Raw genomic sequence first — 10,452 nt, forward strand, 5'->3', positions numbered from 1 at the left:
CTGGAGTTTGAACCACACATCTGGCTTCAAGGCCTTGCCTTTACCCTTTCTTCATTCATACTCATGCCCAACACCTTATAGAAGACTGTTTTATTTATTTCTAGAAAAATAGCATTGGTTCCATCACTGAAGCCTTCCCAACTGTGGACATTTTCTTTTGGCTCTGCCGGGAGGGTGGAGCCCTGTGGTTGGCATCATTGACACATCAGGGAGCTGGAAGAGAAACAGCCAGGGGCCGTGGTCAGGGGAAGGAGCTGTAGGGCCCCAGAATGGCACCCAATGGCACGACCCCTTCCTTTTGCCTGGACTCCCCCGCATTCAGAGTCACCATCGGCGTGGTCCTCACAGTCCTCATCCTCATCACCATCGCTGGGAACGTGGTTGTCTGCCTGGCCGTGGGCTTCAACCACCAGCTCCGCAGTCTGACCAATTGCTTCATCATGTCCTTGGCTGTCACCGACCTGCTCCTCGGCCTCCTGGTGCTGCCCTTCTCTGCCATCTACCAGCTGTCCTGCAAGTGGGACTTTGGCAAGGTCTTATGCAATATCTACACCAGCCTGGATGTGATGCTGTCCACAGCCTCCATCCTCAACCTCTTCACGATCAGCCTTGTCCGGTACTGCGCCGTCACCGACCCGCTGCGGTACCCTGTGCTGGTCACCCCAGTTCGGGTTGCCATCTGTCTGGTCTTCATTTGGGCCATCTCCATCATCCTGTCCTTTCTGTCTATCCACCTGGGGTGGAACAGCAGGAATGAGACCAGCAGGGACAATCAAAACACCCCCAAGTGCAAAGTCCAAGTCAATGAAGTGTACGGGTTGGTGGACGGACTGGTCACCTTCTACCTGCCTCTGCTGATCATGTGCATCACCTACTACCGCATCTTCAAGATCGCCCGGGATCAGGCCAAGAGGATCAATCACATGGGCTCCTGGCATGCAACCACCATCAGGGAGCACAAAGCTACAGTGACACTGGCTGCTGTGATGGGGGCCTTTATCATTTGCTGGTTTCCCTACTTCACCACATTTGTGTACCGTGGGTTGAAAGGGGATGATGCAGTCAATGAGGTGTTCGAAGCCATCGTTCTGTGGCTGGGCTATGCCAACTCAGCCCTGAACCCCATCCTGTATGCTGCCCTGAACAGAGACTTCCGCACTGCATACCAGCAGCTCTTCTGCTGCAGGCTCGCCAGCTACAACTCCCACAAAAGTTCTCTAAGGAACAACAGTTCTCAGCTGTCCAGGAGCCAACGGCAAGAACCCAACCAGCAGGAAGAGAAACCCCTGAAGCTCCAGGTGTGGAGTGAGACAGAAGTCATGGCACAGCAGGGAGCCACCGACAGGTAACATCCCTAGTCACTTGTGCACAGGATGGGGGGACACTGGGAGGGGATCCTGCTAATGTTCATGGCTAAGTTGGTTGTTGGTTTATGTGCTGGAAACTCTTTATGAGCACTTTGCAAACATTGTCTAATGACCCCCTACAGTAGAACTTTATATCTCCATTTGAAAAAGAACAGATTAACGTTTACAGAGAACTTGGCAAAGGCCACCAGCTGGAACCTGGACCAGTCTCCTGACTGCAGACCTTGTGGGGCCTTTATTCTACCTACGCTGCCCTTATAATCAGAAGTCCTAAGTTTAAGCCCCAACTCTGCCACTTAGGAGTCAACTAAACCCTCCAGGACAGCACTCAAATAGCCATGTACTAAGGCTGCCACCTGACAGGGCTGTGGAGGGGTTAAATGAGAAAGCCAGCTCAGTTCAGCATCTACTGAACACCTACAGCAGCTTTTACCTTGGGAGTGCTCAAGTTGCTGGGGAAAGAAGATGGCAGAGTCAGAAAGGTAGGGTCTTGAAGGCCAGGCTAAGGTTTAGGCATAATAACATGGATCTTAGAGAAATATGAAAGAGTTAGAAACAAGGGTGAGGGTAACCTAAGCAGATCTGAGCTTTGGAAAGAGGGCTCTGTTTGCTCCCTAAGATGTGGACCAGAAGGATGACACTGAAGATGGGGACACCAGTGAGAGGACTGTGGCACTGCTCCATGAGAGAGGAAGAGAAGAGAACAGAATCTATGTATTAGTCCATTTTGTGTTGCTATCACAGAATTACATGAGATTGGGTAATTTATAAAGAAGAGAGGTTTATTTGGTTTACAATTCTAGGACAGCTGCATCTGGCCCGGGCCTCAGGCTGCTTCTACTCATGGCGGAAAGCGGCAGGCAGCCAGCGGGTACAAGCAGATTGCATGGCAAGAGGAAACAAGAGAGAGAGAGGAGGTGCCAGGGTCCTATAAACAACAAGCTCTCACGGGAACTAATAGAGAACTCACTCATTTATCCCTCCTCCCCCAGGGAGAGCATTAATCCATTCATGAGGGATCCACCCCGATGACTCAATTGCTTTCCAACACTACCACATTGGGGATCAAAATTCCACATGAGTTTTGGAGGGGACAACACATCCAAACTCCATCATTCCACCCCTGGCCCCCCAAAACTCATGTCACTCTCACATATAAAATACAATCATTCTATCCCAACAGTCCCAAAAGTCTTAGCTTGCTCCAGCACCAACTTAAAAGTCCAACATCTAAAGTCTCATCTGATACCAAAAGCAAAAGTCTTTCCAGCTGTGAACCTGAAAAACGAAACCAAATTTATCTACTGCCAAGATACAATGGTGGAACAGACATTGGGTATACATTCCCATTCCAAAAGGGAGGAATAGGCCAAAAGATAGGAAAAACAGGTCCCAAACAAGTCCAAAACAAAGCAGGGCAGGCAATATGTCTTAAAGCTCCAAAACAATGTTCTTTGACTCCAAGTTCTGCATCCTGGGTACAATTGGGCATCTGGACCCCCAAAGCATCAGGCAGCCTTGTTCCCTCAGCTCTGCCAGGCACAGCCCAGTTGGCCACACTGGTGCCTGTGGCTTTTCCAGGCCTGCGTTGCATGTTACCAGTGGGCCTGCAGTTCTGGGGTCCTGGTGGCAGCCCCGCTGCGTTGGCTCTACTAGACATTTCCCTGGTAGGGGCTCCCTGTGGGGCTCTCACTCCATATTCCTGCTCGGCATTCCTCTACTAGATGTCCTCTGCAGTGGCTCTGCCCCTGAGGCAGGGCTCTGCCTGGGCCCCCAGGCTATTCCATACATCCTCTGGAATCTAGGTGGAGGCTGCCATGCCTCCACTGCTCTCACGTCCTGCCGGCCTGCAGACTTAACACAACATGGGCGCCACCGAGGTTTCAGGCCTCTACTCTCCAGGGCTGCTGCACGAACTATACTTGGGGCCACTCCAGCCAGAGCAGCTGGGATGCAGGGAGCAGGTTCCTGAGGGCAGCTGCACTCCAGGTCTGTTCTCCAGGATAACTCAGTCCTTCTAGGCCTCAGGGTCAGTGATGGGTGGGGCACCCTTCCAGACTTCTCAAATGCCTTTAGGGCATTTTTTCCATTGTCCAGGTTCTTAGCATCTGGCTGCCTCAACGCCAAGATAATGTCTTTAGAACCAGTTTATCTGCTTCACCCTTGTGTTTTTCTCCTGCTCTCTGCTTCTCGACCTCATGGCTGGGCTGCAAATTTTCCAAATCTTTACACTCTGATTCCCTTTTAAATTCTGGCTTTACATCATGATTTTGCCACCATAACTCAGAGTAGGCTCTTAAAAGCAACCATGCAGCTTCCTTAATGCTTTGCTGCTTAGAAATTTCTTTGGCCAAATGCTCTGGTTCACAACTCTTAGGTCCCAACTTCCACAAAGTCCAAGGGCATGGACACAATACAGCCAGGTTCCTTGCTATGATATGTCAAGGGTTATCTTTTGTCCAATTCCGAATAAGTCCCTCATTTCAATCTGAGACCTCATGATCCACATGGCCTTTACTGTCCACATTTCTATCAGCATTCTGCTCACCACCACATAAGTCTCTAAGACATTTCAAACTTTCCCTCATATTTTTCTCTTCTTCTAAATCCTCCAAACTCCTCCAACCTTTGCCCATTACCCAGTTCCAAAGCTGCATCCACATTTTCAGTATCTGTTTAGTAACACCCCACTCCTGGTACCAATTTCCTGTATTAGTCCGTTTTGTGTTGCTATAACAGAATTACCTGAGATTGGGTAATTAATAAAAAAGTGAGGTTTATTTGGCTTATGATTCTGGGAGAGCTGCATCTGGCACAGGCCTCAGGCTTCTTCTACTCATGATAGAAAGTGGCAGGCAGCCGGCAGGTACAAGCAGATCACATGGTGAGAGGAAGCAAGAGAGAGAGAGAGAGGAGGTGCCAGGGTCCTATAAACAACAAGTTCTCACAGGAACTAATAGAGTGAGAACTCACTCAATCTAGGAGGCTATGAAAAGAATGTTTGCAGACTATGGGATGTGAGAGTACAGAATATAAAAGAGATGGTATGCCCAGGATTCCACCTTCCAGATAAAAAGAATCAGAATGAGATTTGGATTAATTCACTGGTGACAAAGCCAATGTAGGATATTAAGGGAAACCACATCAAGACCTGAGTGGCATTGAGGACACTCACTGTGTGGAGAGACAGCTACTGGACTGAGCTTTAGCTGTTGAGAGGAGTGAAGGAAAGAGGGTTTGCAGAACACCAGGTCCACAGAAGTTGCTCAATAAATGTTGCTTTTCTTTCACATTCCACAGACCAGGCCTTGGCCCCTCAGAATGCTGGTCTGTGGGACTGACCCATTCATTCATTCATTTGCAAGCATTTATCAAATTCCTACCACATGCCAGGAACTAAGCTGAATGCTGGGGATGTAAAAATAACATTTTTTGTGTTTATTGTGATGGGCAGTTATGGAAAGTCAATTGCATAGCCCCGGTCTCAGCTCTGCCCTCACTCACCCTGTGGTTTAAGCAAGTCCCCCCCACTTCAGGCCTCAGTTTTCTCATTTCATAGAGTGTTGAATCCGTCTTCATGCAGCCTTCCCTACTCACCCCCCAGTGTTGCCTGAAGCTGTCCATGAGCTAAGGGATGTGAGCAGGCACTATGATCCCCCTGTGAGATACAAGTATACTTTCGAGCACTGAGCATCAGACTCAAGAAAAGCTTGGACAAATGCTGCAAACCCATACCTCAGGGCTCTGGGTTCTGGTTTCTGTGGAGAGTGGTAGGGGCAAAACAGCCTGACTAGACCCCCGGGCCTCATATCCGCTCTGGTCCTTGCAGCTGCCACCACCATCCCCAGGTATGGCATGTCCCCCCCTAGACTTGGATCCTGGGTCCTCACCCCCTCCCCTATCCCTCTGGAGCAAGCCTTGTTCCTGCACCCAAGCTGTGGCCTCAGCCTCCTCCTTGGCCTCCCCACCTCTAGACTGCCCCTCTCAAACCCATCCTCAAGCCAGTCTGAGCATGTCTCTTCAACGTACATACCTGGAGACTTTCATGTCCACTGCTAATGGATACAATGCCCATCTGACCACATCCTTCCACGATCCCTCATTCAGAAGGCAGCTTCAAGTGCAAAGCTAATTTAGTTCACAATGCAAAAGAAAAGAAAAAAGAAACAGGCTTATAGGCTAGATAAAAGTTAGGTAACACTATTCAGTTTAATTACGTGTGTCACCTTGTACTATGCCTACCTTTTTGACCCCCAGGTTAATAAACTGCCTCTTAACCCGAATCTTTAAGGAAACTTATTTATCCAATAAGCACTTAACAACAATAGTAATATTCACTGATCACCCACTCTTTGCCAGTTTTATACATTCAACATTGTTTCTATGTGGTGGTCATTCTGTGGGGCATCCCATTCCCAGCCCCTCCACCAAGTGCAAAGGGTGCAAAGGGACAGGAAGCAAGCCCCTAGCCTGCGCCACCACTCCTGCCACCTGTCATTGCTCTCAACTAGTTAAGGAGCACACTGGCAACTGTTCAGAGCAGCATGTGCCAAGCATTGAAACCCAGTGTCCCTGGCACCCCAGTGAAGTGGATGCCTGGCCCCAGGAGCCTGTCCCAGAGAGCAGACTCTGAGCTGGACCATTAAATGCAGACAGGAAAGACCTGTTCATCCAGGGCAGGGCTGGACCCTTGAGACTAGGGGCCTCATTTCATCCTCAGCACAACCCTGTGAAGTAGAGACTTGTTTAAGTCCACTTTATAGGTGGGGAAACTGAGGCTCAGAGAAGTCAAGTAAATTGCTCCAAGTGACACAAGCCAGTAAGTCAGCCAAAGCTGTGATCTGAGTGCCCATCATTGTCTGTCCTGTGGGTGCTGTGCACGCTATGGGTATGAGCGTCCACCTTCTTATCTGGTCCTCATGGTCATCCTGAGTGGGGGACTATGAAGAAACTGAGGTCAGCTGAGAGGCAGAGCCAGGGCCAGAGCACACGCTCCTGGAGCCCACACGCCCACAGCCATGGTCGGTCTGCCAGATCCAGGGAGCAGTGGGCAGCTGGGTTTGGCCTTGCACCATGGTTTCAGGCATGGGGGGTGCAGGAGACCAAGAACAACAACCAGAGGTTGATTTTCCCACTGAGGCTGTCAGGGCCAAAGGGGCCTCGTGTGTCCCTTGATAAGACCAGCTCCCAGCTTCCCTGTGGGTGGATAGTATGTCCTTCCTGCTCATCCTCTGGGGACAAGAACCAGTGCTGACCCAGAGTTTTTATCACCATCAAGTCTAAGTGTCTGCCTGAGCCAAGATTTCTTAAGGGAACTGATCCAGTCTGGCCTGGGTGGAGTGAGGGACACAGTCAGCCAAGGAGAGATGCCAGGAGAGAGGGTATCCCAGCTAGCCAGTCCTCCCTTCCCTAGGGCCAGCCAATAGTCACCTCCCCAATGTGATGCCCTGTCTGCCCCCACCAACACCTCTTATCCTGTCTCTACTCAGACCCCTCATTACCTCTCCCCTGGACACCTCACCTGCCTCTCTCAGATCCCCCTACACCTAGCCACTCCCCATCTGCCCCATCACTATAGTAAGCTTTCAAAAGCACAAACCTCACCACCCCTGCTCAGTAACCTCCACTGCTTCCAGCCACCCGCTGGACACAGCCTTGTGTTAGTTTCCTGCAGCTGCTGCTGTAATGAATCATCACTCACTTGGTGACTGAAAACAACATGCATTTATTCTATTGCAGTTCAGAGCTCAGAAATCTGAAATCAAGGTATTGGCAGGCTAGTTCCTTCTGGAGGGTTCCATGGAGCATCACTTTCCTTGCCTTTTCTGACTTTTAGACATTGCCTGCATTCCTTGACTCATAGCCTCTTTCTTGCATTGCTCCAACCTCATACTTCATCGTCACATCCCCTTTTGTTCTGCAGCCAAATCTCCCTCTGCCTCTGTCTTATCTAAGGACACTTGTGATGACATTAAGGGCTCACCTGGATAATCCAGAATAATCTCCCCATCTCAAATTCCTTAACTTGATCACATCTGCAAAGCCCCTTTTGCCACATAAGGTAACATTCTCAGGTGATTACGACACAGACATAGTTGGGGGCCATTATTCAGCCTGCCACAAGTCCCAGCTCCATGGCCTGGCATTAGAGGCCCTTTGTGATTTGGTCCCTGTCCACCTTCTGGCTCCCTTTCCTGCCACCATCCCCAGGCCCACCCTCCACCACCCTTGGCCCTAGCCAAAATAAACCACTTAGAGTTCATTCATTCAAAAGCATTTACCAAGGACTTGCTATACACCAGCACTGTTTGGGGCATAGCAATGAGAAAAGCATTGGCCCTTCTCTCATAGGAATGATATTCTAGAGCAGTGTATGTGGTCCGCAGACCAGCAGCAGACTCCCAGAAACAAAGCAGCTGGTGCCAGGCCCCACAGCCTCATATGTGGCAGGGCTAGGATTCAAGCCTGAGCCCATCTGATCTCAAAGCCTGGGCTCTTCATGATGAATGTTGCCTAGACTTGAGCTTGGTTCTGTTTTTGATCATTTTTTCAATGCTAGTACTATAGATATTAGGAGGGGAAACTAAGGCACGAGAAGGCAAGGGACCCATCTGAGGTGCAAAGCAAGCTAAATTAGACTGGAAGCAGGACCCAGTACCTCTGGAGCCCTGCCCTGAGCTCTTTGGGTCCTTTTCCTACCCTCCGCTTGCTCTTAGCAATCTCCCAAGGCAGGGAGATACTATTCATGAGCACCTGGACTATCAGCAGTCTCTCCCAGGGCATGGCACTTCCTCATTCCTGCAGAGCCCCTGAGCCTGTGACTTTGATACTCCCAGGTGTCTGGAGGTTTGGAGTTAGTGCGTGGTGCCTCGGGCTCCTTCCAGCTCTCCTTTTTCCCGTAGACCTGTGTCCCAACTGGCCCCTCGAATCTGCTCTCCTTCCCTCTACAGCCCAGCAGAGCTCTTCCAAACATAAATTGCGTTATATTCCACTCCTCCTATTGCTCTGGGAATAAAACACAAAGCTCCTTTCCCAGACTCCAAGGCCTGCATTGCTGGGCTCCTGCCAGTGCCCCAACCCCCTCTCATTTCCCTCTGATCCCCTCCCAGGCTACATGTTGTCCTATCCATGTGGCTTCCCTTCAGCCCGACCCTCCTCTTCCCCCTCTCAATGCATTCAGTTTGCTTAATGTCTGCTCCCCTAGACCACAAGCTCTGTGGGGGCAGCAGTACATGTCTGTGTGTTCACCGCTGCATCCTCAACACCTAGTACTGTGCCTGGCACAGAACAGGCTCAGGGATGTTGTTGAATAAATGAATGAATGAGTGACTGTCTCACTCTAGGTACCCAAGGGCGCTAAGAAGTACCACCCCCACTGTAGAGATTAGGAAACCAAGTCTCGAAGAGAGAAGTTCCAGGAACCTAGTGAGAGCTCAGAGATTCCTGGTTCCCTTTTCTAACTTGGAACATCTCGATGGACCTCCCTGCAAATGCTGGCATCGGGGGCAGGCTCTCAGCAGAATGCAGTGCCAGCTCTGAGTAAAGCGTTTTGCAGTGGGAACAGCCCAGTCCCTCCCCCCAGCTCTGTTACAGAAACACCCAGAGAGGTTAAGAAACTTTGCCAGCAGCACCGAAAGTGAGCTTCAGAGCTGGGATTGGAATCCAGAGGTCCCCACACCTGGACTGTGTCCACTGCATCCCTACAGCATGTCCTGATGTGCCCTTGAGGACACAGGGGAAGAGCGGGGCTGACGTTGTCCTCTGTTCCAAGTCCCGTATGGGGAAGAGGAGGCTGCACGTCCATGGATGTGGAAGAGCCCCATGTCTGACACACACAAACTTCTCAAGAAGAGCTGTTGCTCAGAAGGGAAGTTCCCTTTAAGGGCCTCAACTTGTTCAGCCCTTCAGAAGCTCAAACTTGTTTAGGTGTATCATTTGGCTTTCTGCAGTAGTCTCTTTGGCACATTGGTTTGAGCATTTCTTTGCAGAGCAGCTTGTCCCCACACTGAACGGCTGGCCCCTGTGCTCTGGGATCCTGCTGGCCGCCTTGTGTACGACCACTTTTCCTCCTGCCTTCTTTTTCTGGCTGGTGTACCTCAAGGCTACCTGGATGTTCTGGGGTGCTGGAAGTCAGGCAGACCTGGTGTGAGTCAGAGTCCTACCACGTGCTGGTTGGATGATGTCAGGTAAGCCGTGCAATAGTTCGAGCTGCAGTCTCCTTACCTGCAGGATGATGGTCATGATCAGACCCTGCAGAGACTTAAAACTAAGAGCAAAGGGTCCAGACACTTAGCTAATTCCTGGCATGGGGCACATCCTTCAACAGACATGAATTTCATTCTCCACCATCATCTCTTTCTCCTCCTTTCTTTCTTTCCATATAACAGTGTTATTGAGATACACTTCATGTGTTGTACAACTCACTCATTTAACGTGTACAATTTTAGGTTTCTAGCATCTTCATGGAGTTGTGTAACCATCACCACAGTAAATTTTAAGACATTTCATCACCCCCAGAAGAAACCTCGCACCCTTTACCTGTCCCTTCCCAGTCCCTGCATCCCGCTTCCTGCCCCCCAGCCCCCACGCTGAGACAACCACTGATCCACTTTCTGTCTCTGGAGATTTGCCTATTCTGGACATTTCATATGATACGTGCTCTTCTGTGCCTAGCTCCTTTGACATTGTATAATATTTTCAAGGTTCTTTCTTTATCTTCTGCCTTTTCTTCCTTCCTTTCTTCCATTCTTTTTGTGTTTTATTTCCCTCCCCTCTGCCCTCTGCTTCCTTCTATCCAGTGTCCCATCTCTCCTTCACCAAGTTCTTGGGCTTTATGGGAGCTCTTGGCCATTTGTAGGCCCTGAGTGGAGAGCTCCAGGTGTGAGGCTGTGTCATGGACCAGCCGGGTGGCCCAAATCCCTACCTCATGCCCATGTGGGCTTAGAACAACCCATCTCAGAGCCTGCACTTCTGCATGGCTGCCAAGCAGAGCAGATAGGCCACAATGAGGACTTAATCCTCTTCCTCTTCTGTCTCTTCAGAGTGTTTGGGGAGTGAGAACCTCCTCCCACTCCTCGGAGAGGAA

At 50.1% G+C, this 10,452-nt stretch overlaps 1 protein-coding gene across 1 annotated transcript; it reads left to right on the forward strand.

Moving 5' to 3' along the window:
* Window positions 1-227: 227 nt before the first annotated feature.
* Window positions 228-1,349, forward strand: HRH2 (histamine receptor H2). The gene has a single exon (XM_063088136.1). It carries the CDS (start codon window positions 270-272, stop codon window positions 1,347-1,349), a length of 1,080 nt encoding a protein of 359 aa, XP_062944206.1. The 5' UTR covers window positions 228-269.
* Window positions 1,350-10,452: the final 9,103 nt, after the last annotated feature.

Source organism: Cynocephalus volans, chromosome 2 (genome assembly GCF_027409185.1).
Source record: "Cynocephalus volans isolate mCynVol1 chromosome 2, mCynVol1.pri, whole genome shotgun sequence".
NCBI classification, from domain to species: domain Eukaryota; kingdom Metazoa; phylum Chordata; class Mammalia; order Dermoptera; family Cynocephalidae; genus Cynocephalus; species Cynocephalus volans.

Bases quoted from the DNA above. Each gene is read 5' to 3' on its own strand.
- HRH2 (XM_063088136.1), top strand. From the start codon at position 270: ATGGCACCCAATGGCACGACCCCTTCCTTTTGCCTGGACTCCCCCGCA.